Raw genomic sequence first — 23689 nt, 5'->3', positions numbered from 1 at the left:
AGAGCACAAAATGCTACGTCCTGCGCTCGTTGGACGCGCAGAGCAGAATTTACGCGTCGTCCAATATTTATTTGTGGTATACGCCATGCTTACCCACATATACCACGTTTAGTCGGATGCCGCCGATCCTCATCTAACTTTGACGGCCTCGATGGTGCCGTATGAGTATCCAAGATACGGTGGGTTCACTGACCTGTACATGAACCATTACTTGGCCTCACTCGCAGGACGTGATCGTGGGGGTAGGCATCCCGTCCGTAGCCGTAGGAAGCACTGCACCGTCAACAGTTGCAAGTATGCGATGTATTTGGTCGTGTTTAGCTACGCGAGCGCATGCACGTTGGTAATCTTGCGCATCTTCCAGTACAAGTCACAGAGCTGGGCTTCGATCGCAAGCAGGGCCACCAGCAGTTGCCGTGCTTCGACAGCACAGAAACGAGCTCACCCACTCGCCAACACGCACGCCTACGAATCGATTCACCGCGAGTCCTAGAATATGGTGACCAGTGCACGCTTTGCGTCATTGCACAATGTCGGCGTGGAGCCAAATCCGACGAGCCATCGAGATAAAAACTCTGTAAAAGCGAGCTCACTGAATGATGCCACCACTGTGTATATAGAGCCTTCGGATGTCTATAAAAATAGAGTGATCCGTGTAGGGTCATCTGCAGTGCATGCAACGCCGCGGCAGCGACAGTGACCGACCACCGCTGCCCATGCTACGACGTCACAGCGTGTCTGCCCTTCCAGAAGCCGCGCGGCAGGCCAAGCTGTCGGCGCCGTTTCGAACCCCAAAGCTCTTCCATGCGATCACGCGCGATGCTGAGAAAGGCCATGGGTCGACGCACAGTCTCCGCCTTCTGCAGCGCTTGGGCTCGTCGCACTTGGCAGCGGCACCATGCACGCCGCGCACCGCGACGCTTGTGCGTAAATTTACGATCGCGAGCGGCGCCTACCACCTCGAGCTTGGTCCGCGCACGCTGTCGTCCAGCCGGCTACAGCTCCTTCCACACCTTAAGGACGCAAATTTGTGCGCGGACGCTGCTGCGTCAAGTTCCTCGCATCCCAAAGCGGCGTCCGTGTGGTCGAATGAGCAAATTGCAAACCCAACGCAGTGGCTCTTTCCCAAAGAGGAGCAGTTTGAGAGCATTTTATGCCGGCGCTGCCACGCGTACTTGAAGCGCCACCTCGTGCAGCCGCTTCCGTCGCCGTGGCTCGAGCTGCCGCCGGACGGCGACGACGAGACGTGCTACTACTGCAAACGCACACATGAGATTCGGTGGACGCCCCCCGAGGGTACGTCCGAGGTCGCTTGGCGCGTCTTTGAGGCCAACCACTCGGTGTACGCCGTGTGTCGTTGCCGCATGACGTGGGAACGCCGCCAGCACTTGCTTCGAAAAATCAAGCAGTATGCGAATCGGTACAAGGAGAACGTCCGCTGGTCCATCGGCAATGAGCTCGAATACATTTATGAGCGTCATTTTGGCGGCGCGATCCCAGATAATACGTGTAGCCTGTTTGATTGACACGTGGTTGCTTCAAAGACGAGTCTTGTCTATGGCAGCGCGTACATGTATTATCAGTATATACATGTAGGGTACGTACTTGCGCAGCTGCAATATACTACACGAGAGGTCACTCCTCAATGGGCTCTGGCATGCAAGGTTAACTGGGTCTGTACCGGTTTGTTTTGAGAGCTTGTTTTGAGAGCGCATCTGGCAACACATATGCTGCACAAGCTAACGCCGAATCTGAAACTCAAAATCCACGCGTTGAGGGTCCATTTCTTGCGCTGTAGGTCTCGAACGGCGACGCGAGGTAGATTTTTAGACTCCCCAGCATGTCTGCTATCCCTATGGCAAGTATGAGCGAAATCATTTTCCGACCTCTCATCACCGTGTTTGGGTGTCGGGGCCGCGGTATGTGGATCGCTCGCAGGTGTCGCGGATTGGTTCAAAATAAAATCAAAATAGGCCAATCAGAATATCGGATGGCTCGACCAATCCGCAACGCGACACACGGCCATGCAAGTTGCTCGAAGCGCTCGGCTCGCCCGCGTCGCCGACCGTCGAGCAGCGCGACTCTGCGCCAAGGACGGGCTCGTCGCTGCCTGCGTGACGCCACGTCTTCTCCACTGCATTCTCGATGGCCGCGTTCACGTACACGCAGCTCTACATGGAGGCGTCGTCGTCATGCCATGGCTATCTTGTAGACCGTTCTCAAGGCGCCCGCCGCCATTGTGGCCGTCGAGATCCTGGAAGGTCGGGCATCTCATCGCCATGGCTCATTGCACTCATGGCTTCGTAGATGCGCTCCTCGTAGCAACCGCAACAGGCCATATATGGTCCGTGGCCAAGCCCACCGCCGGCCAACCGCTTTGCACCATCACGCTCGCCCGCGCACCAGAGTACGCGATCCTTACGAGCGATATAGATAGCCCATTGATAGCTGTAGCTCAGCGCAGGACCTTCTTATCGACGAGCCTCTCGGAGCCAAGCACCGGCGGTCGGCCGCGAGCATATCGGCCGCACCGATCGCGTGTCTGCCGGGTGTACAGTCGCTCTGCGCCATCGACGCATCTACCTTTGCAGCGACGAGCAACATCTTTCCCACAACCGTCTTTTCGAGCCCGCATGCGCCGGTGGAGCTCGAGGAACTCGAAGGCGACCAGTCGACGTGTCTCGTCGCGCGGCCCGCGGCCCGCCTCAGCCGCTGGCTTCTCGCCCGGATGAAGGCGCCCGAGACGGCCCAGTACGTTCTGCTTCAGGGCGACTGCGACGGCTCTGTGCGCTTCGCAGTGCTCAGTGCTGCGCGTGCGGTGCTCTGCACTGGGACATTGCACGAAGCGTCCTCCGCGATACAAGGCATTGTGGTGATGAATGCTGGTCTTGCGATTGCAGACGCCAGTGGCAACACGAGTCTACTCACGCAGCCGAGCACAATATCCTCGAAGGGACCAGTGACCCAGGGTATTGTGTACGTGCCTGGGTGCTTGGCGCTGGTGTACTGTACATTGGACGGCGCTCTGTGGGCGCGCCCCGTCACAAATGACGCGCTGCAGTCGCCCCTCGCTCTGCCGCTGCCACCCGTAGCGCACGTGTTCTGCGAACAAGGCTTACGTGGCGCTGAGTAGGACGTCGTTGCGCTTTGCAGCCATGGCGAGAGCACCGTGACGTGCTTGGGGAGCACCGGCCAACTTCTGGTGCTGACGCTGCCACCGTCGATGGCCGTTGCGCCCCTGCACGAAGGTCCGCCAATCTTCAAAACAAATAGAGACTAGAATGGAATGACTACGTAGGCTACGGCAAAGTGGGCATGTACCGTCGCGCCGGCACGGACCGCTCGATCAAAACACAGCTGAACGCGATCCAGGCTGCCGCCGATGCCAAAGCCTCGCTTCTCATCGTCTCCAAGGCCCTGGACCGGTCCTTGACGAACCTCGAAGCGGCGTTACGTCTTCTCCAGCGTGTTCAAGCTCACGGTTGGCATATCTTCTGTCGTCAGAACACCTCGAGCGTGCTATGCAGGTATCGCCAGCGTCGTAACATGCGCGGTGACGACGCGTCGGCGTCACGAGCCGTCGCTTGGTCTTTGCAGCGCATCAAGCGAAGACCTATTGATTCGCGTCACGCTCGAATCGACCCACGGCGCTGTGTCCTTGGAGCAATGGTAGTACCTGCTATGATGCTGTTGTTGGTGTGACCGTGGGGCTGTAGGGTGCTGCATGTGACGGTGTCGCACGGCACCTACAGCGGTGACTTGAGCGAGTTTAGTGTGCCCTGTCCGCCGTCCCTTCAGTCGTCTTGGTCTGCGCAGTTGCCCGTGGTTTCCCACTCGCTGCTTCGCGTCACGTGTCGTTTGGTGTTTTTAGTCGAGAGCAAAGACCCGCTATTGCTGCCTCTTGGCACAGTAGACGTGCATCTGCTTGCACAAGCCACGCCGTGGCCCGGCGTACCCCGGCAATCCCAGCTTAGCGCTGCGATGCTCAAGCAGCTCTACGTACCGCGCCCCGGGGCGCCGTCTCCGCGCAGTCTGTGGGCCCCTGCGGCGATGCTTGACGCCCCGATGGCGCTGCCGCCTTCGGCGCCGCTTTTGTGGTCACTGCATCTTTCGGTACCGCGTGGCGAACATGCCGCCGCCACTTGTTTGTCGAATCTGCAGCTCGGGGACCCCATTGTGCTTGATGGCGCGCGTGCGGTGCTCGGGGTCCGCGTCAACTCGGAGAATGTTGTGGTGCTTGTGGCCGACCACGTTGAGCGCCAAGTGCTGCTGACGTTGGGTGTTTCGGACGCAAGCGATCTGAGCTTCGTACTGTGTTGCCGCATCAGTGAGGTTTTGAAGTTGCCTTTTCCTGGTAGGTGCGCGCCAGTGTCTTGAGCAAGCTGCCGCCGGCAGTGGGTGACGCCAAGGCCGCGCACGCGTTGTGCGTCGCTGCAGGCTGCTACGAGGCGCTCTTGCACCTTGAAGCCAAGTGGACACACGCTTACGAATCGTACGCGGACCTCTTCGCACCGCGTCGGATCTGTGCGGTCGAAGCACGGCAACTGCTGGTGGCCCTGCTTGCGATCGAAGCCCAGCTCTGTGACTTGTACTGGAAGATGCGCAAGATTACCAACGTGCATGCGCTCGCGTAGCTAAATACGACCAAATATATTGCACACTTGCTACTGTTGATGGTGCAGTGCTTCGAACGGGTACGGACGGGGATGCCTACTCCCAAGATCACGTCCTGCGAGTGAGGCCAAGTAATGGTTCATGTACAGGTCAGTGAACCCACCGTATCTTGGATACTCATACGGCACCATCGAGGCCGTCAAAAGTTCGATGAGGATCGGCGGCATCCGACTAAATGTGGTATATGTGGGTAAGCATGGCGTATACCACAAATAAATATTGGACGACGCGTAAATTCTGCTCTGCGCGTCCAACGAGCGCAGGACGTAGCATTTTGTGCTCTTCAAAGTGTGCTCTGTCGTGAGGCCGAGTGGCAGCCATTTCATTTTCCGATGGTCTTTTGCGTTGCAAGCAGCTTTGCAGCCGCACACGCCAAGTGCGATGCCATCGGATTGGTCGAAATGCCTGGAATGTTTGGCCAATAGAATCGTGCGCTGTCAACCTTCAACTTTTATCGCCGAAAGATCCAAGATCTCGCGCGCACAACAACAAACAGTCCACTTGAAAAGTCAAGGCAATATACTTGGGTACTTTTAACTACTGCCGACAAATTTGAGGATCACGAGACTGATGGCCATGATCCCGACGCCAAATGCAAACGACGCGAGGAAGCGGTGGCCGCCAAACTTGAACGCGCCCGGCACAAGCTCCTTCATCGTGATGCACACGAGCATGCCCGACACAAAGCCGTACAAGACCGCCGACAGCAGCGGCGTCACACCGCCCGAGACCGTCGCCCACCCAATGAACGCGCCGCACGGCTGCGCAATGCCGCTGAGCGCCGTCCAGAAGAACGCTTGCTTCTTGCTGTTGGTCGCATAGTAGACGGGCGCGGCGATCGCGACGCCTTCGGGAAAGTTGTGCAACGTAATACCGATCGCGAGCACGAGGCCCGTCTTGAGCCCTTGGAGCGACGCGACAAAGAGCGCGATGCCCTCGGGGAAGTTGTGGATCGCGATCGCGATGCCCGTCAGAATACCCGCGCGGCGCATCTCGGTCTTCTTCGCCTCGCCGTTCTCGGCGTCGTCCGGCTCGGAGCTCAATGGCGTACCATCGTCGTGGTCATCAAGGCCCTTGCCCGTCGGCGTGCGGACCTCGACAGCGTTGGTCATGAGTTCGTGCTCGTCCTGGTGGTCGTGGGTATGGTTGCCGAGCGTCGCGAGGTCCTTTGTGTGGTAGTCAAACACGCGGTGCACGATGATCTCGAGGAGCAAGATGACTGCAATGCCGCCGTAGAAGCAGCCCGTCGTCGCAAGCCACGCGTAGCCGACGCACGTCGGGTCGCACACGGGCGCGACCGTGCCGGGCGGCGCCAGACCTTGTTCGATGAGCTCCGGGTCGACGCCCTCCGAGCCCCCGACCGCCCACGCGTTGCGGAAGTTGGTGATCGATTCGTTGAAGAGATCAACGAGCGAGATGAAGAGCATGACACCGGCCGAGAGTGCAAACGTCATGGCGAGCGCCTTGTCGCCGGCCATGAAATTGAGACGCGGGATCGAAATGACGAGCACCGACAAGGTCGTGGCCATGCCACCGACAAAACTCATGCCGATGGCCGACCAGATGATCGCGTTCGTGAGCTCGGGCGTCGACGAGACCACCGTGCCGTCGTCGATCGGGTTGGTGTCGTCTTCCTTCATGAGCTGAAACCACGCCATCATGCTGTTGTCTTCGTGCTCCATGATGTGGCAGTGCGCGAGGTACGGCTCGTCGGTCGAGAAACCATAGTCGTCCGCCGCGCGGCTGCTGCCCTCGAGAAGGAACTCGTCGGGCGTGCACGCCACGTAGCACACCTGCGTGATGCGCGTCCGGTCTTCCTTCGGGCCGTTCGGGATCACGTACACGTCCTTGAGCTCGTTCTTGTTGATGTGGTCGTCGTCCGGGCCGCACTGGACGTTGACGAGGTGCCAATGGAACGGGTGCGTGTCGTCGGTCGGGTTCTTGAACTGCCACTTTTCGACTTTTCCGCGCGTGCACATGAGCTTGTTGGTGATCGTCGAGACGTTGGCGACTTGGCCGTACTGCGTCAGAATCGACTGCGTCGGGCACTTGTTCATGTCGGTCATTTCGCCGATCGTGATTGTCCGCAGCTTGCCGTTCGTCGACTTGTACAAGGCTTGGAGGTCCTTGAGCTTGGTCATGCGCGTCGGGAGCGTCACGGCCTTGCCCGGCGTCGAGGTCTTGGCGATTACGCGGACCTGCAGCATGCGCGGGTCGTACGTGTAGGACGAGGCAATGTCGTTGGCGCCGTCCGTGATGTCGAACGTCGTGCCGTTGGCGACCCCTGTAAAGTCGCACACGACCTCGATGCGCTCGAGCGAGAAGAGCGTCGTCGACGCGTTCACCGGCATCGGCGTCTGCACATAGCCCGAGTCGACCGCGATAAGCTTGCACTTGTCGGAAAACGGCAGCTGCACATCGTAGTGGCGCGAGTTGGCCATGTTGGCGATGCGGAAGCGCACCATCTCCTGGCCGACCTCGAGGTACGGCATGACGACGCCGTTGACCGTGTTGACAGCGCCAAACGACTCGGACATCCAGAGCGTGCCCGTGGTCGGACACGTGACGACGCTCGTGTAGAGGAGCTTGCCACTCGGGTCGATGATCTTGTCGGCAATCATGAGCGGGATGTCGGTCATGTTGGCGAGGTTGTACGACGCATCGAGCGCAGGGTCCTCGATGATGTAGAGGCCAAAGAGACCCGCCCACACGTTGAGGCGCGAGAGGCCGATCGCGTGGTCGTGGTACATCTTGGTCGACGCGCCTTGCTTGTTGTTGTACACGGCGTTGAACGACTGGTTCTTGTAGATCGAGTAGTGCGGGAGACCGTCGTACTGCGCCGGCGACTCGAGACCGTGGACGTGCGTGATGACCGGAATGCCGCAGTTGGGAAAGCACTCGGACGTCGACCGGAGCAGCGTCGGCTCAATGTACCGCCCGAGAAGGTGCGTCGAGCTGCCGAGCGTGTTGAACCACTCGACGTTGATGGGCACGCCCTTCTTGACGCGGATCGTCGGGCCCGGGTGCGACATATTACGACCGACGACGCCGTAGCCGTAGACAGCAGTCGTCGGGATCCCGTTGCCCCACGCATGGCTATCGACTTGGCCAATGTTCATCTTGAGCGAGCCGCCGGCCGTCATGTCGAGCACCTCGGGCAGCACGAGCGGCGACGCGTAGGCCGTAAAGGCGTAGAGCGCACCGCCGTACGTCGGGTCGGGCGCGTCCTGGGCCGCCACGAGGCCAGCAGCCGCAGAGAACAGGAGTGCGATGCTGGGAAGCATGTTACACAGCGAGGAAATTCGAAAGTGAACATGGGAATGGATCGCGCGAGCATCCTCGGGGGAGCAAGAGGCGCGCGTTCAGAGCATTGGCGCGTGCTTCGGGCCAATGGTGCCAAGATGCGGCTGTCTCTGAAGCTGGATTGGTTGAAGCTCACTCCCTGCTGACCACATGGGCAGCGCCTGTCGCGATCGCGTCAGCTGGCTCGAAGCGGAAGATTGCTCTTGGAGCATTCCAGGCACTGTGCCCAAGTAATATCAAATCAGCATCCTCCAACGTCAAGCACGGTACGTGGTCCACGGCCAGTCCGAACTGTCGTGTCCTCAGCTGACAAAAGCTCCATCATGAAGGAGCGAATTATTCTCCAAGCTCACAGCCATGATCGCAAACTGCACATGGGCTTTGCCAGAAGGCCACAGTCTCATCCCTCGGAATATGCACTGCTACATGATGTATCGTCGGATGAACATGGCGAGTGTTCCTGTCTCGACAGCATGTACTATGCAGCAGCTTCGATGCAGCATAATATGCAGGGAATATCCATCTGAGCGACAGCGGTGCCAGCACACGGCGGGCTAGAGGTGATGGGAACAGCGTCGCAGTGTGGTCAGCAGCTCCTTCAAGCTTTCAACACCTTCAAGCAGTGCACTGTACGCAACTTGAATTCGACTTCGACGAACGCCGCTTCGACCCTCTCCGCCAGCTTATAGAGATGGAATGGTCTGCTCGACGGCTTGCGGACGTGGCGCTGTACCTTCTGTCGGCCCAGAATGCAGCGTCAACCTTGTCAATATGCAGCGGGGATCCAGCATTGCCCTTGACGTCAACGGCGTTATCATTGGTCGGAACGGCTGTTTAGTCGTAAACGTTCGACTTGGATCGACTACAGAGCCACTTTAGTCGGTCATTTCGAAATCCAAGATCGGGATGGACCGAGGCCAGGACGGGTACGCGACCATGGACGCGGTGCTGGAGACCTAAGGAGCGCAGGCGCGAAGAAGCACATGATCCTAGAGGAGAAATGACCACGGGCGTGGAGAAGACCCAGCGGGAGAAGGGTCGTCGCCTCCGGCTCCTCGAGATGGACCTTCAAGCGACGAGCTGCAACGAGACGGCGATGCTGTGGCGGCTCGAGGACGAAGCACGCTCCCTCGAAGAGCACAAGGAGCGTCTCGCAAGTTTACTTGCAGCAGCATCCACCGAGCGCCAAGCGTGGCAGACCCGACTCGACGCCGTCGATGCAGCGCGTACTGCCGAGGTGACCACGTGGGCTGCGTTCACGGCCAAGATGCAAGCCGACCTCATCGAGTCCGCCGAGACCGCTACGAGCATGGCCTCGCAAATCGAAGAGGAGCAGCGCTACATGGACGCGGTTTTGCAGCCGCAGCGCGCCGAGTGGGCGACCAAGGTGCTCGAGGCCAAGAGCGAGATCCAAGAGACCAAGTCGATCCTCCTCGATATGGAGAAGAAGAAGAGACTTCTCTTGGGACAGCTCCAGCAAGCGCAGTTAGTCTACAACGAGCTCCGCGCTCGTGAAGAGAACGCGCGCGCCACGTACGACGTCCATGCGATGCAAGCGTCGCCGCTCCGTCATGCTTGAGTCGACCTCCTCAACGCTCTTGTACGTTGCATTAAGCATCGAGAGAAGCGATCCATTTCTCCTTCTCGGCAATCTTGCGCTGAACGACCGCGAACTGGTCGGCGGTCGCTGCAAACGCAGGCCCCAGCAGTTCGTACTGCTGCAGCCGTGCTTGAACCTACAATATTACGGTTGTGAGCTATGCCCGATCAAGGGCAGGTCCACCTCGTTCTGCGCTTGCGTCGCGGCGGCGTATCGACCCTCGAGCTTCTCTCTACCGAGAAGGGAGGTTGCCATCCTGGCCAAGGAGAAGGGTACCGAATGGCGCGGAGGGCGTGGAGCTTCCGCTCCGTGTACGTTTCATTGAGCATTTGCTTTGTAAGCAGCGCAGTCTTTTCGTGCATGGCGCTAATGTACGCCTGCGCCAGACGATGGTGAGAGCGCTGGCGCCGTCGACGGTCGTACCTCGAGGCAGGCGATCTTCTTGGTCACGAACGGCGACTGGTCACGGACACGGATCGTGCGCAGGAGCACCGCGCCCATGGCCTCGACGAGCGCCCCCATCTCCTGGACGCGAACATCGTGGGCTTCTTCGAGCCCAATCAGTTCTTTCTCGAGAGCAGTTGAGGCGGCTTGGAGTGCCTAGAGACAGATTGGTACTAGTGTTGTCGACCGTGGAGTCTTGTACCGAGAGCGTCTCGGGGAGCTGCTCGACGAGCGCAAACGGCAGCGACGGCGCGTCGCCTTGCAAAGGGCACGTCACATCGCAGAGCAGCCGGCACTTGTCCTTGATGCGACGCTCGACGTCGGGTAGGAGCGAGGTCTAGAGAGTCGCAGAAATGAAGCGATGAGATGGAAAGGGCGGCGAGGTTACCCGAATGCGCTCGCGCAAGCTGTCGACGTGGTCGGGGTCTCGGAGTCCCCACGCTGCTCGAATCGCATGGGGCGTTAAGCCCAGCAGCGGTGGCTACGGGGCACAAGCCATGAGCTTGGCGTCGATGCGGACGTGGCACCTCGGACCTCGGACGTTTGGGTCGTTGACGGCTGCAACGCCACGTACTGCTGCGCTTCGCCGACAGCGAAGAGCTTGCGCGCTACCTGTCGTGCTTGGTTGAATCAGAGGATGGGGCCACGATACGCATACCGCGAGTGCGTCCTTGTCGTCGGGCGTCGCGTCGACCTCGGGCGTCCTGCACATGCGCTTGAGGATTTGGTAGCGAGCGTAATGAACGCGTACATCAAGAGCAAGGTCTGGACTTCATGGAAGAGAAGCTTCGATCCAAAGTACCGGTCTTCCTCGGGGCTCTACCCCGTCGTTAGCATCGTCCCGCGGGTCCGCGCCGACGTACGAGCGCCATGGCTTGTCCGATTCCCACCGGATATCCGGATAATAATGTGGCTGCTGACACGCAATCCTTGATATCTTGAGTCGTTTCGTCCTGCATCGCGCAGCCACGGCCACAGGCCATGCTTTGAGAGCGCAAGCTACGCCAATATATATAACGTTATCGGATTAAGGCAGCGCGCAGAGCCCTGCGTCTTCGAGCGACACGTCATACTACAGCCTATTGAACAATGCGTCCAAAGAGGAAGGACGTAATATCCGCAATGGCCCGAGAGGGCGCTCTCAGCGGAGCAGCGAGGCAATACTACTATCAAAAGCATCAGGTGATTCATTAGTTGATGATTCACGAGTTGTCTGTCCGAGGTGGGGGGCGACGATACGGCCACGATTTGGCAGCGGTGAACGACAGAGTGCTCCTTGCTGCCTCCTCGTTTCTGTACATAAATGAGGAGCAGCATGGACACTGTGCAGCGGCGTGGGCATGACGAGCTGCGAAATCAAGCGTTGTTGCCGCTGGATGGCTGAAAACAGCTCGTGTCGTTGCTACGAGTGGCATGAATGGCAAGATGCGTGAGGCAAAATGGACCGTCTATAACCTCGGCTTCGGCTTGGGTTTCATTGAACAGGGGCGGTATAAAGTTAGCTTCTCTAGTACCAACGACCAAGTGCTGGAGCCAACTCCCACGCATTCAGGCGTAGCGCTACGTATGCGAAGTCTTTGTGTCATAATGAAGATAACGCGGAACACGTTCATATATATATATAGTACCGAGGCAACTATAGTCGTTGAGCTGTGCCGCTTGTGTGTGCAACCACATCGGACATTTACGCCTGGCATATGCCACATTTAAATCCCACATGATGCCGAATTCAGTACAATTCGGCATCTACTTTCGCCCGACCTTTCTCCCGCTGTAGGCACCGCACGACCGTGTGACTTGGTGTTTCGTGTTCTCAAACATGTGTACTATCGACATGCAAAGTATGGGCGATTTCGTTTTCGAAAGGAATTTGGCCGTCCAAGCACTGAGCGCCGTGGTGCCCAACCAGTGAATCGCAACGGATTGGTTGAAATTTTGTGGATATATGGCCAATCACATGTCGATTTGTGGTTCTGGTATTTGTTGATTTGCAAGCAATGGCGCGACGACGCGCAACGACGCTGCCGCTGCAGCGGTCCGTAGTGCTCTCACTTGCTCCTTCAATCGATGCATCGTAGGCTCTTGAGTGTTGGCCTTGGTGGCATTGCCCTTGGCGCCGCCGGGACACTGGCCGCCGTCGAGTTTCTCCTTCTGGACGACGATGCCCGTCCCGACCAGACAGCCGACAGTATCGACTCGGTGGCGCCCGTGCATGAAGCCGTGCGCTTTGGCGCGCCATCACTCCAAAACGTCAAGGTCCGCGAAGGCTACGTCTTGAGCTACGATCGCCGGTCTACCATCAGCGCTTCGAGAATGACGTGGCTGATGAAACCATAGGCTCCGCAACCCGTCGTGGGTCGCCGAGTACATAACAAAGGCATCGCTTGAGAAGAGCCCGGACGTGAACCGCGTCAAGGCGTCGTTCAAGGGCGACCCGTCGACGCCACCGCCGTTCCGAGTGACGCCCTCCGAGTACCAGAACAGCGGCTACGACCGTGGGCACTTGGCGCCAGCACGTACACTTGCTTGCTTGCATTCCATCTCGCTCATCGATGTGTAGGTGATATGTCGGCATCCCAAGTCGCAGTGAACGAGAGCTTTCTCATGACCAACATTTCGCCGCAGGTCGTCAACTCGTGGCATCTCGTCTCATTTGAACGTCCGCGTAGGTCGGCAAGTTCAACCGCGGGTACTGGTCGCGCGTGGAAGGCTTTGTGCGGCACTTGGCCAACCAGTACGATGGCGTTTACGTCATCAGCGGTCCCCTCTTCTTGCCGACGGTCGACTCTCTCATCCCTCTCGCACTCACATTGCGAACCGTGAACTGTAGAAGGACAAAAAAGGTGACGGGTACCGCGTCTCGTACCCGATTCTGGGCACGCCTTTGAACGGCGTCGCCGTGCCAACGCACTTTTTCAAGGTACTCATGTTCCATGCCTCAGTGTAATGAGGCCTCTTGGTGCGTTGCTAGGTGGTCTTGGTTGCGACCAAGTCGTCCACGAGCGACAAGGCCAAGTACTTGACCGCGGGCTTTGTGTTGCCCAACGAAGCCATTGCGGATAAGACGCCGCTGCGCTCGTTCCTCATGCCGCTCGACATGATTGAGCGCTACGCGGGACTCCTCTTCTTTGAAAAGGTCTGTACTCTCTCTCCGACATTACCTATCCCTACTCTTCATTAGATGGACAAGGCAGCGCTCTTGCCTCTCTGCGACAACACCACGTGCGAACTCAAGGCGCACGAGTTCCAGCGCGTCAAGGCCATTTCTGCGTGAAACCGCGCGGAGACTGTAAAAGGTCATGCGGTTGTGTATTGGTGTGCGTAGTCTACAAGGAGGTGTCCTATTGTCTCGGCGGCGGCGGGTGCTGCATCGGGTAGCCGTAGCCAGGCATGGGTGGTGGCTGCGGGTACGCTGCGTACGCGGCCGGGTCGGCGTACGGTGGTGGTGGCATGCCATAGGACGGCGGTACCATGTACATCTGTGGCGGGTAGGCCGGCTGCATGGGTGGTGCGTGGTACGGGCCCGGCGGGTGGTGCGCATGGCTCGGGGCGTGGTGGTGGCCCGCGCCAGGAGCGCTGTGGTTGTTGTTGCCGCGTGTTGGCTGCGACGCCAAGTTGCAGTGTGTGTTGCGCCCCTAATAGCACGTGTGAGCGTCGCGAAGAGTCTCGCTGGCCTACCTCGATGAGCTTCATGGGCTGCGCCAACGCGCGCTTGGCCGCGTTTTGGTGCCGGTAGACGATAAAGCCGTAGCCCTTGGACTTGCCGGTTTGGCGGTCCTTCATGACCGAGATGTCTTCGATGTCGCCGTACTTGGCAAACTCGGTCGTGACCGTCTCGACCTGCGTGTCCCAATGCAGTCCGCGCACAAAGAGCTTGCGGTCCGTCTCATCGCCCGGAGGCCCGGCATCGCCACTTGCCAACGCTGGCGCATGCGTCGGCACGGGCGGCGGATACGTCGTCGCTGGCGGTGGCGTGTAGGCGGCGGGCGGCGGTGCCTTTTGGTACGACGCTTCGGCTCGCTGCCGCGACGACGACAACGACTCGTGGGTCGCCGCCAAATTGCACGGGCACTTGCGCCCATCAATGTCGTGGGGCTGTGCCTGGAGTGCGTGGTCGGCAGCCTCCATATCGGCAAACGTTACGAAGCCAAAGCCCTTGCTCTTGCCCGTGGCCTTGTCCATGATCACGATCGCATCCTCGATGGGCCCAAACTGGACGAAATGCAGGCGTAGCCGGTCGCTCGTAATGTCCCACGGGAGCCCGCGCACAAAGATCTTGCGGTGCACGACGTCAGTGCTGGCCATGGTCTTGATCTCGGTCAAGATCGAGTTGTGCTGCATGGCCCTAGAGGATGCCATGAGTTTTTGGGGTCTCATCAAGCGATCGCACGTACGCGCTGACCAAGATGGCGACAAGCTGGTCGCGAGAGAAGGGCTCGAGGAGGCGCATAAGCACCTTCGTATCGTCTTGGGCCGGGGCGTCCGCGGCCTCGCCCGACCCCAGCTTGCGCTTCTTGCTGGCCTCCATCGGGAAAGAAGAAGCTATGGCGTGAGGCCAGCCATCTTATCCGGACGACAACTTTAAAAAGCTTTTATATCCGTTATTTAATTTTGAACCGGTTGCTTGCGGTTGGAGTTGCTTGCACAATGTCTGCCAGTGTAAAGACCATTCGTGCACTACGGTAGTGCATTGATATGTCCATGGCCCGAGTATGATAACGATGAACTAGAGCGAAATATCCTCAGCTACCTAGAAGACTCCCATGTCATCCAACGATTTTGTACTAAATCGAGTACGAGCAGCACACTGCCGTTGCACATTGGCCCGTCGTGCGAGCCGAAGAGCACCCCAAGATGAAACTTGAGCCCTCACTTTGTGTCATTGCGTTGCGTGCATCACTGCCAGGTGCAGTAAAATCAAAACCGAGATTGCTGGAGCGATCAACGCTCTCGATTCATCCAGCTATGATGGTGGATGACAGCGGCCGAGCGACAAAGCCGCTGAGCGATGTCGGCAAGAACTACCCGCGCCTTGCTCGCTTGGTCGGCAGCCGACCTCTCCATGCATTCGTATAGTATATGCCTCGCTACGAGCCTCGTCGGATCGAGTTGCTGTCGAGATCGATCGTCCTCGCGCGGCCAAGATGCTCGGATCAGGACCTCGTCGAAAACATCAAGAGTACCCGCGATCTTTGCACATCAATAAACGACGTCCCCACACGTGCGCCGATGACGTCGACCCTTGTTCCGCGACGACCAGAATCCCAAGCGACCCACTACACAGCACGCCGTGGCTATGCGAATTGGACGGTTCGGCTGCTATACTTCGACCTATTACACTGCCTACTATACTAGTACGAGCTGTTGTGAGCGAGGGACACGCGCGATCCAACCCACTGCACAAGCAGTGTACCGCATCGAGTGGGTGGCTCGTACTTCAACCACAAAGACGTGGTAACCCAAGCCGTCAAAATATGTGCGGGCCAGCTGGAGCGATCCCATGGCCTCTCAAGAGGCGGTCGATGACGCTTGAAGGTAGCGCGCGCGCCGCCAAGAGTGGGACGATGGTGCAGTCCAAAGCGCCATTTGAGATTTCAGCCAATCACAGCGCCCGTCGCCCGAGCAGCAGAAAGGACGGAGCAAACAGCAAAGCGGAGGATGGCCGACGCAGTGTTCAATTCCTCTGCAACAAAGACGATGTTTGTCGGTATCGACTTGGGTGGCACGAGCGTCAAGGTCGGCCTCGTCTCGCTCGAGGGCAAGATGCTCTTCCGCGCCCAGCGTGAGATCTCGGACCGCGCCCCCGACGCCGTCATTGCGCTCTGCGCGGCGCTCGCCAAAGAGTGCGTCGCCGACCATGGCTCCAACTGGACGCATGTCACGAGCGTCGGCGTTGGTTGCCCGGGCCAAATCTCGTCGGGCATCGTGCATGCGGCCGCCAACTTTCCCAACTGGAAGGACGTGACGCTGCAAGAGTCGCTCAAGACGATCCTTGGCGTACCGACGATCCTCGTCAACGACGCCGACGCCGCCGTCGCGGCCGAGCACTGGGTCGGTGCCGCCGCCAGCGCCAAGAACTTTGTCATGCTAAGTATGTGCTGCTTGAATCGGATGGAAACGTGGTGCTTATGTGCGTGGGATGTATAGCCCTCGGGACCGGCGTCGGCTTTGGGATCGTCAACAACGACGAGATCGTGGCCGGTGGCACGGGCTGCATTGAAGGCGGCCACATCGTACGGCCCTCCCGCTCGGTTGTATCTTATGAGAACGACTAGATTATGGTGCCAAATGGCCGTCTCTGCGGGTGCACGCAGCGCGGGTGCCTCGAGCAGTACAGCTCGGCGTCGGCGCTCATTGGCCAAGCCAAGCTGCGCGCGTCGTCGTCCGAAGTCGCAACGCGCCTCTCCAGTGTGCCCACCGACTCGATCACGGCCAAGATGGTCTTTGACTTGGCCGACGACGGCGACGACGTCTGCAACGAGCTCGTCGCCGAGGTCGCCGACTACCTCGGTCTCGCGTGCGTCAACTTTTGCCGGACGCTGGACCCGGAGATGATTGTCTTCTCGGGCGGCCTCGCCGAGGCCGGTGAGCCGTTCATGCAGCGCATCCGGGAGGCGTACACCAAGTACACGTGGACGCGGCTGCCCAACCCAGTCGTGATCGAGAAGGCGTCGGTCGGGTACGACTCGGGCATCATTGGCGCGGCCGCCTTTGCCTTCCGCATGAGCTCCAAGCGCTTCATCTCCAGCCACTTCTAAGGTCTCCTCGTAATGCATGTCAGCCTCTTCTCTGTGCATGCGCCGTTGTTGTTGTCAGGACCTCGGTGAGCGCTTTGGGATCCCGGCGGGGACAAGGTCAACCTGATGGCTCAACGTCGTGTCTCTTCCGCCCAGCAACGCCGACGTCACGACAGCGTTTCATCAATGTACAATTTTGTGGCTTCGACTCTAGCTCACTCTATCTCAAGGGCTCGGGTTGGTTCCTACTACGCGGGCGATGGCGTGGCCAAGGCAGAGCACCGTCATGGCCACGAACGCGGCGTTGACGAGGTGGCCTGTCGAGCACGCTTCGACTTCGTACAGCGTTTCGGAGACGACAAAGCTAAACGGGTCGGCTTGCAGCTTGGCATAGAGCCGACTGGGCACGAGGATCACGTCGATCCCATCATCAGTGCCATTGCTCTGCAGCGTAATGCCAAGCACATCCTACATTCCGCAATGACGCGGCGGCTGCGAAAATGCACCAAGTACCTTGTCGGGTAAATGCCGAAACACTTGGAAGCCCGGGTCCGTGGCGCGCAGCCTACGCAGCGTAAGCGACCGCCTCCGTCGTGAAGGTCGTACGCGAGCGTCGTGGGCGGCGGCGTCGATAGCGGTGGCATGTTGTGGCTGCGAATCCAGTCTGCGTTCAGATAGACCCACTTGAGAGCGCGATTGCACGCAATTTTGGCCGTCAACAGCGTCGAGGGCTCGCTGCTACACATCGACTTAGCGACTAGGCGTCGAGCGACCGCGTATGTACCGAGGCGCCCAGAGATTCGGCACCAGCGCTTGCCACGCTTCGTAAATAAGGCTGCGGCGGACCGGGCGGCGGTGGGGCCCAAAGCCGTAGCGCTTCCATTGCCGGCGCAAGTGCGCGTGGAGCCAGAAGCGCGCCGACTCGGCGCGCAAAAGGTCGTTGACTTTGTGGCACGTCGCGCGCGCGACCAGCAACTCTTCCGGTGTCAAAAACCGCGCAATTTCAAAGAGAACTTCGTACGGCATGGCCAGCAAATGGGCGTCTTCCTGGCCGCTATACAAACGATATGCCGGTATATACTAGAAGATGATGCACCGTACTCGGAGTGGCCCGCGGCGAGCGACACCATGCGCTGCTTGTAGGCCGACACGTACGTTGTGATCGACTCGTTCGCGACGCAGACGACAATGCCAGTAAAGGTGCCGACCTGCATCGCCACCAGCACGTCGAGCGTGTAGCGGTATGCGACGAAGAGGACCGCGGTGGCCGTGCCAAACTCGCCGTACGACCGGAGCGGCCGACTCTTGTAGTTGTGCGCCGCGTTCAAGATGCGCTCTTGGAGGATGAGGCCGACGTAGCGCGTCGGGCGCCAAATGACAAACATGTCGCCGAGGACGACGAACGCGATACTGCTCGAGGTCGCAAGCACAAAAGCCACTTCGATGCTGCGGAGGTGCGTGTAGATCGTGTTGAACGCCACGACGCCAACGAGCCCGAGGACGCTCATGATGGGCAGCGGCAGAATGCGGTGCTGCTTGTCATCTACGCCGAGATGAGAGGCCGATGATGAACGAGTATGCGTACGGGACGGCGTTGGGCCGCGCTGCGACTTGAGCTGGTCACCAATGAGCGCGACGCACATGCCCGAGAGCGTCCCGCACTGAACCGCGACCAAGAGGTCCCCGTAGATCGCGTGGCTGCCGTAAATAACGCCGAGGAAGCAGCCGAGCTCGACAAACGAGCGCACCGGGTGCATCTATGTCATTGCGCATAGTCCTCGAAGAAGCAAGCGAACACGACGACGTACGTGCCAGTTGGCGCTTGCTTGAAGAAACCGATCTTGGAGGATGAGGCCGGCCCAGCGCGTGGGGGTCCACAGCACGAGGGCGTCCGCGACACAGAGGAAGACGATGCCAGCGATCGTGGCGAGTAGGACCATGACTTCGAGGCGCCGGAGGTGCTCAAAGATCCACTGAAACGTGCCGGCGCCCACGTACGCAAAGAGCAAGAGCAGCGGCAGCACTTTGGGGCGGTTGCTGCTCTGCGCCGCAACGTCGCCATCCGGAAAGAGCACATGCGTTTGCGATCGAAACAGCTCGCCTGAGAGCGTCACGACGATGCCCGAGAACGTGCCGAGCTGGAGCGCCAGGGCCACGTCTTGGTACACTTCAAACGATCCGTACGTGACGCCGACCCATACAAAGAGCTCGAGGAACGACCGGACCGGCTCGAGGCGCCAGTTGGTGCGCGCGTGCGTCACACGGGTTTGGAGAATCATGCCCGCGACGCGGGACGGCTCCCAGAGCAGGCAGAGCTCACTCGACGCGACAAAGACGACGCCGGACAAGGTCGCGAGGCAGAACGCCACTTCGATGCGTCGAAAGTGGCAGTAAATGTAGTAGAGACAGAGCCCGGTCGCGTACGTCATCAAGCAGATGAAGAAGACGACCGCGCACGTGGCGGAGAACGCATCGTCGCGCTGTGCCACGAGCCGCCGCGACACATACTTGCCGCCGAGCAGCACGACCAGCGTTGAGAGCGATGCGAGCCCGATCGCAAAGACGGGCCAGCCCGAGAGCGCGTACGAGCCAATGCAGACACCCCACCAGGTCGCGACTTCGACAAACGTTTGCAGCGGGAAGCGCTCGACTTGATCGCGCAGAAACGCGTACAAGCGACGGCGAAGCCACGCGTAGTACTGCCCGTCGGCGACGCTGCCCAAGAGCAAGCCGGCACACGTCGCCAGGCACATTGTGTACACAAACACAAGGTGCAGCGTGGTCGCGCTCGCAAGCCGCGTCGTGACAAGGACCGTGAGCGACGCAAGCGACCCAAAGAGCACCAGCAAGTTGATCAACGTGCACAACGGGATCGAGAGGTCGTGGCGATCGACAACGACGTTGGTCGCGACCGGTGGCGGGTCGAGGTCCCACAGCGGCGCATGCGACTGGGGCATCGACGTCACTTCGCGGCCCGACAGTGTCAGCCGCCATGCCGGTGCGTACTGCAGGAGCGACACAGCGTCCCAGAGCTTGGTGCCAACGCGCTCGGACGCGACCATCCAAATGTCAAAAAACACATTCGCGCCGACAAGGACCACGAACGGGGTCTCGGTCGGCAAGAAGACGCCAAACGCAACGTGCGCGACCATCTCCCACGTCGCTTGCCACGGGTGGCTGCGCATGAACGACGTGCCGAGGCGCCGCCACAGCATGCGCCGCAGCCACAACTTGCGCGGCAAGCAGAGCCGCACGGTGGCGCCGAGCGCGAGGATGTTGAGGAGCGGCAGGAGCAGCCGCACGTGCCGCGCGAGGATAAAGCCAACGTGGTAGAGCATAAAGGTGAGGACGCAGAGCAACGGCAGCAGCTTCATCCAGTGGTGGTCGTCGACGGCGAGGCCGTGCCGCATCGTGGTCCGTGTCGGGTAGAGGTAGAACTCGCCCGTCAAGATAAAGACCGTACAGGCGAGCGTGCCAACTTGCAGCGAGATGAGGAGCTCGCCAAAGTAGTCGTACCCGAGCATCGAGACCAAGAGCACAAAGCTGAGCTCGAGCAAGGACCGGAACGGGTGCAAGCGCCAATTGTCGCGCGCGTGCAGCACACGCGACTGCAAGATGACGCCGGCGTAGCGCGTCGGGCCGTACAAGAGCAAGAGTTCGCTGGCGACGATGAGCGAGACCCCAACGAGGATGCTGAGGAGGTACGGCCACACGCCGAGCGCGCCGTCGTTGAGGACACTCCAGAAGAGCGCATGGCATTGGTGGACGATCGACGCGATCGCGACCGTCGTGACGACGATTTTGAGGCTGCGCGGCTGCTCGTCTTTGGGCGTCGACTTTGCACTTCCGATGATGTGCAAGTAGACTTGGATGACGTCACCAAGAAGGACGAGCGCAATGCCCGTGACGCCGCCGATAAGGCTCGAGAGCGCAAAGCTATGGAAGAGCGCGTACGAGCTCATGACGAGTGCGACCCAGATGCACGGCTCGACGAGCACGCGACTGTCGGCGGGCGGCCGCGTCAAGTGGAGGCGCGCCCAGATCGACGCACCAAACGCAGACGTCCACGGCAGCTGGACGAGCACGAAGATGAGCACGAGGTAGAGCGCGCCGGCGCCGAGAAGGAGCATGCCGGCCGTCACGACTTGCTGCGCCATGGACCGCGACGAGAGGACGCTAAAGACGGCGAGAAACGAAAACCACCACGCGAGCAGCCCCAGCGTCACAAGACACGTGTGCACGTACCACGGCAAGCGCTGCCACGCGTGATGCAGCTGCGTCACCGGCGACGCAGGCACGAGCGGCGGCTCGGGCGTCGGGAGGTTGCAGGTCGCAAACGTCAAGAGCGCTTCACCAAGCGGCGTCGTGCCAGGAACATATGCGTCGTAGCTGCTCTCCTTGATGTCGCCGTCTTCGTCATTGTTGTCGTCGTCGCTGGACGACGAGCCGCCGTCCTCCTCGACGCTCGGCCACGTCGCTGGCAGTCGCCTTCGCAGCACCGTCGTGCGTTCGCGGAGGTCGTTTGCCGTCGTAGCCATCGGCGAGAATCACTACCTGCGCGTCGATTGCATGAGCGCGAGGCTGGCGGCTGCATTGTCGTACCTCTCACGTGGGTGCGTGCTGCGGCTGATCTTGGGTTCTCGCCGGTCGCGCCGGATGTGCAAATCCGGACTTGAGTGGACACGGGCGCACTTAAACGAGCTCGAGCTTCGCACTTACAGCTCACGCAAACATGACCTCGCCAGATGCTAATGCGTATGCAGTTGGCCTGTCTCGGCGGAAAAGCAAAAGGCCATCCTAAGCTCAAGCGCCTCGAACTCGCGATTTGAGCAGCAAGTACAGTCTATCTTGGAGGAGGCTATAGACAAAGACGTGATGCTAGTCAATGTCATTTTGGAGATCTACTTTGGGGCGCGTCGGACGGTACATGACCAGGTAGGAACAAGCACTTCAACCTCGGAAATGCTTTGCCAGGCTGGATCAAACATGTACTCGTGCACGTGCAATCACGTCTGGACGACGACGTCCATGAAAGCGCTCGAGGCTTCGGATTGGCCCTATGGGTACTTGGTTGTGGACGTCTTGTCGTCTTGGCGGTCGAATGTGCAAGGTCGCGTCGACAACGTCATCGGTCTACCAGAGAATGTGCCTCATCTCTGCAACTCGCATTTGGTTGCTCTTGGGCGACTTGCCGTACGCTGTTCGATGAGGCATACCATAGCGTTTTATGCGTTCGGTCAATAGGGCCCTCAAGACTGCAGTCCACCGCGGCTCAGCAAGGTCGAGCTGGAGCGACTGTCGACAAACCAACGGCTTTTTATCAATGGTGGCAAATCGCGGCGTACGCCGAATTTAGGCTGGTTATTTGCGGCACATCCCGCCCCTTGGCAGAGGCAACGTGGCATCCAGATAGCAACATGCTCTCGGTCGCGTGGCGCTGCCTCGCGCTCGTGTGCCTGCAGGTGCTGGCCCAAGAAGCCTTCGCCGGCTTTGGCGCGATCCAGGCCGACGCGGCGTCGGTCTTGAGCCACCGCCCGTACGACATTGTGACGATCCACCCGCACAACGTGTCGTCGTTCACAGAAGGCCTCCTCTTTGACGGCGGCCACCTTCTCGAGTCCACGGGCCTCAACGGGCAGTCGTTTATCCGCGAGATTGATGCGGTCACGGGCGTGGGCACGGGCAACGAGTTCAAGTTTCCCGACGGCATCTTTGGCGAGGGCATCGCCGTCCTCAACGGCACGATCTACGCGCTCTCGTACCAGGCCAAAGTCGGGTACGCGCTCGACCGAAGCACCTTTGCGCTTCAGCGCGAGTTTGCCTTTGCGACGACGACCGGCGAAGGCTGGGGCATGACAACGGACGGTGCGCACCTCATCGTGAGCGACGGGTCGGCGACGCTCCTCTTCTTGGACCCAAACAGCATGGACGAGGTGCGCCGTGTCGTCGTGACGCAGCACGGCGTCCAAGTGCGTCTCTTAAACGAGCTCGAGTACATTCACGGCGAGATCTTTGCGAACGTGTGGTACACCAACCAGATACTGCGCATTGACCCGGCGACGGGCCATGTGCTGCAAGCACTTTTGCTGGACCAGCTGCCGCTGCTAGAGAACCACGCACGGACCATTCCGGAAGACTGGCGCAAGATGGACGCTGTCATGAACGGCATTGCACACAACCCGCTGAATAACCACGTGTACGTCACGGGCAAGCTATGGGACGCAGTCTTTGAGCTCGATCTAGCGCTACCCAAGGTCGTGCACGGGCGCCGCGTCCATTAAATCAAACTAATATTGCTTGCGTAAGGAGGACGTCTAGGAGTGACATTGTGATCATGTCAAATGTGGTACTCCAGTCGACCGATGCCAATGTGGGCGGCTCAAGTAGTGTAGTATTTCTATTGAGTTGTGGAGGTGCCGCACTGTATAAAGATTTCCCCTTGCTAGTGTACATACATTGGCTGGGGCCCGTACGTGGCGACGTCAACCTCGCGCGGCAAGGAAAGAGCTGAGTACCTTGAGAGCTTACTACGCCACAGTACGAGCGAATCGCGTCGTCTTTGCACGAGCACGTCATAGTGTAGTCACCGAGTTAGAACGTTTTCTGAGTGAATATATCCCTATCCACGCCGAAGGGAATGGTTAGAACATGCAAATGTGTGAAAGTGACATTCTACATCGAAACACCGTCGATGTAGCGCTCGGCAATACGGAGGTCGAGTGGTCACCGTGGTTCGACGGTCAGCGCCAAACAGTTTGCAAAGGCAAGACGTGGTAAACACAGCAAATAATGCATTAGTCGATAAGTCGACAACGTAACAGCCCCCATCAATCGATGAACACAACTAGAGAGCACATTCGAGCCACTTGACGGGCTTGCGGTCGCTGCCCCACCACCCGTCGCCGTTGCGGAAGGTCGCGTCGGCATGGTT

At 59.4% G+C, this 23689-nt stretch overlaps 10 protein-coding genes across 11 annotated transcripts; 6 read left to right on the top strand and 4 right to left on the bottom strand.

Moving 5' to 3' along the window:
• Positions 1 to 626: 626 nt before the first annotated feature.
• SDRG_08720 (hypothetical protein) lies at positions 627 to 1528 on the top strand. Its single transcript, XM_008614616.1, has one exon. It carries the CDS (start codon positions 675 to 677, stop codon positions 1524 to 1526), a length of 852 nt encoding a protein of 283 aa, XP_008612838.1. The 5' UTR covers positions 627 to 674; the 3' UTR covers positions 1527 to 1528.
• Positions 1529 to 2012: 484 nt separating this feature from the next.
• Positions 2013 to 4674, top strand: SDRG_08719. Of its 2 annotated transcripts, none has more exons than XM_008614615.1 (10): positions 2013 to 2159; positions 2213 to 2261; positions 2308 to 2407; positions 2455 to 3088; positions 3134 to 3248; positions 3299 to 3481; positions 3528 to 3669; positions 3717 to 4113; positions 4162 to 4308; positions 4359 to 4674. In XM_008614615.1, the coding sequence occupies exons 1-10, from the start codon at positions 2025 to 2027 to the stop codon at positions 4632 to 4634; spliced, it is 2178 nt and encodes a 725-aa protein (XP_008612837.1). In that variant the 5' UTR covers positions 2013 to 2024; the 3' UTR covers positions 4635 to 4674. The 2 variants fall into 2 exon arrangements, with proteins under 2 accessions (XP_008612837.1, XP_008612836.1); XM_008614614.1 differs by having other exon boundaries at positions 2449 to 3088.
• A 495-nt stretch (positions 4675 to 5169) lies between these two features.
• Positions 5170 to 8052, bottom strand: SDRG_08718 (hypothetical protein). Its single transcript, XM_008614613.1, has one exon. The coding sequence runs from the start codon at positions 7956 to 7958 to the stop codon at positions 5208 to 5210; it is 2751 nt and encodes a 916-aa protein (XP_008612835.1). The 5' UTR covers positions 7959 to 8052; the 3' UTR covers positions 5170 to 5207.
• An 831-nt stretch (positions 8053 to 8883) lies between these two features.
• Positions 8884 to 9556, top strand: SDRG_08717 (hypothetical protein; the record flags this gene model as incomplete). Its single annotated transcript, XM_008614612.1, has 2 exons — positions 8884 to 8903; positions 8947 to 9556. 2 exons carry the CDS (start codon positions 8884 to 8886, stop codon positions 9554 to 9556), a joined length of 630 nt encoding a protein of 209 aa, XP_008612834.1.
• On the bottom strand, positions 9419 to 10905 carry SDRG_08716 (hypothetical protein). Its single transcript, XM_008614611.1, has 10 exons — positions 10885 to 10905; positions 10773 to 10840; positions 10680 to 10725; positions 10556 to 10633; positions 10410 to 10502; positions 10224 to 10358; positions 10001 to 10177; positions 9854 to 9954; positions 9761 to 9809; positions 9419 to 9713 (listed from the first exon to the last, which is right to left on the bottom strand). The coding sequence occupies exons 1-10, from the start codon at positions 10891 to 10893 to the stop codon at positions 9588 to 9590; spliced, it is 882 nt and encodes a 293-aa protein (XP_008612833.1). The 5' UTR covers positions 10894 to 10905; the 3' UTR covers positions 9419 to 9587.
• Positions 10906 to 12018: 1113 nt separating this feature from the next.
• On the top strand, positions 12019 to 13295 carry SDRG_08715 (hypothetical protein; the record flags this gene model as incomplete). The annotated part of the gene is made up of 8 exons (XM_008614610.1): positions 12019 to 12056; positions 12100 to 12312; positions 12359 to 12537; positions 12582 to 12646; positions 12691 to 12801; positions 12852 to 12941; positions 12993 to 13157; positions 13203 to 13295. 8 exons carry the CDS (start codon positions 12019 to 12021, stop codon positions 13293 to 13295), a joined length of 954 nt encoding a protein of 317 aa, XP_008612832.1.
• SDRG_08714 (hypothetical protein) lies at positions 13287 to 14570 on the bottom strand. The gene is made up of 3 exons (XM_008614609.1): positions 14416 to 14570; positions 13700 to 14366; positions 13287 to 13656 (listed from the first exon to the last, which is right to left on the bottom strand). Exons 1-3 carry the CDS (start codon positions 14547 to 14549, stop codon positions 13363 to 13365), a joined length of 1095 nt encoding a protein of 364 aa, XP_008612831.1. The 5' UTR covers positions 14550 to 14570; the 3' UTR covers positions 13287 to 13362.
• Positions 14571 to 15523: 953 nt separating this feature from the next.
• SDRG_08713 (hypothetical protein) lies at positions 15524 to 16817 on the top strand. Its single transcript, XM_008614608.1, has 3 exons — positions 15524 to 16112; positions 16169 to 16254; positions 16297 to 16817. Exons 1-3 carry the CDS (start codon positions 15680 to 15682, stop codon positions 16777 to 16779), a joined length of 1002 nt encoding a protein of 333 aa, XP_008612830.1. The 5' UTR covers positions 15524 to 15679; the 3' UTR covers positions 16780 to 16817.
• A 65-nt stretch (positions 16818 to 16882) lies between these two features.
• Positions 16883 to 21404, bottom strand: SDRG_08712 (hypothetical protein). Its single transcript, XM_008614607.1, has 8 exons — positions 21361 to 21404; positions 18567 to 21312; positions 18344 to 18515; positions 17860 to 18301; positions 17543 to 17812; positions 17365 to 17496; positions 17272 to 17323; positions 16883 to 17226 (listed from the first exon to the last, which is right to left on the bottom strand). Exons 2-8 carry the CDS (start codon positions 21294 to 21296, stop codon positions 16984 to 16986), a joined length of 4041 nt encoding a protein of 1346 aa, XP_008612829.1. The 5' UTR covers positions 21297 to 21312; positions 21361 to 21404; the 3' UTR covers positions 16883 to 16983.
• A 130-nt stretch (positions 21405 to 21534) lies between these two features.
• SDRG_08711 (hypothetical protein) lies at positions 21535 to 23193 on the top strand. Its single transcript, XM_008614606.1, has 3 exons — positions 21535 to 21594; positions 21641 to 21951; positions 22003 to 23193. The coding sequence occupies exon 3, from the start codon at positions 22176 to 22178 to the stop codon at positions 23037 to 23039; it is 864 nt and encodes a 287-aa protein (XP_008612828.1). The 5' UTR covers positions 21535 to 21594; positions 21641 to 21951; positions 22003 to 22175; the 3' UTR covers positions 23040 to 23193.
• The last annotated feature ends 496 nt before the right edge of the window (positions 23194 to 23689 follow it).

The sequence above is a fragment of the Saprolegnia diclina genome (assembly GCF_000281045.1).
Source record: "Saprolegnia diclina VS20 unplaced genomic scaffold supercont1.27, whole genome shotgun sequence".
NCBI classification, from domain to species: Eukaryota; Oomycota; class Saprolegniomycetes; order Saprolegniales; family Saprolegniaceae; genus Saprolegnia; species Saprolegnia diclina.
The sequence above is the reverse complement of the archived record's forward strand: the minus strand, read 5'-3'. Positions and strand labels throughout refer to the sequence as shown.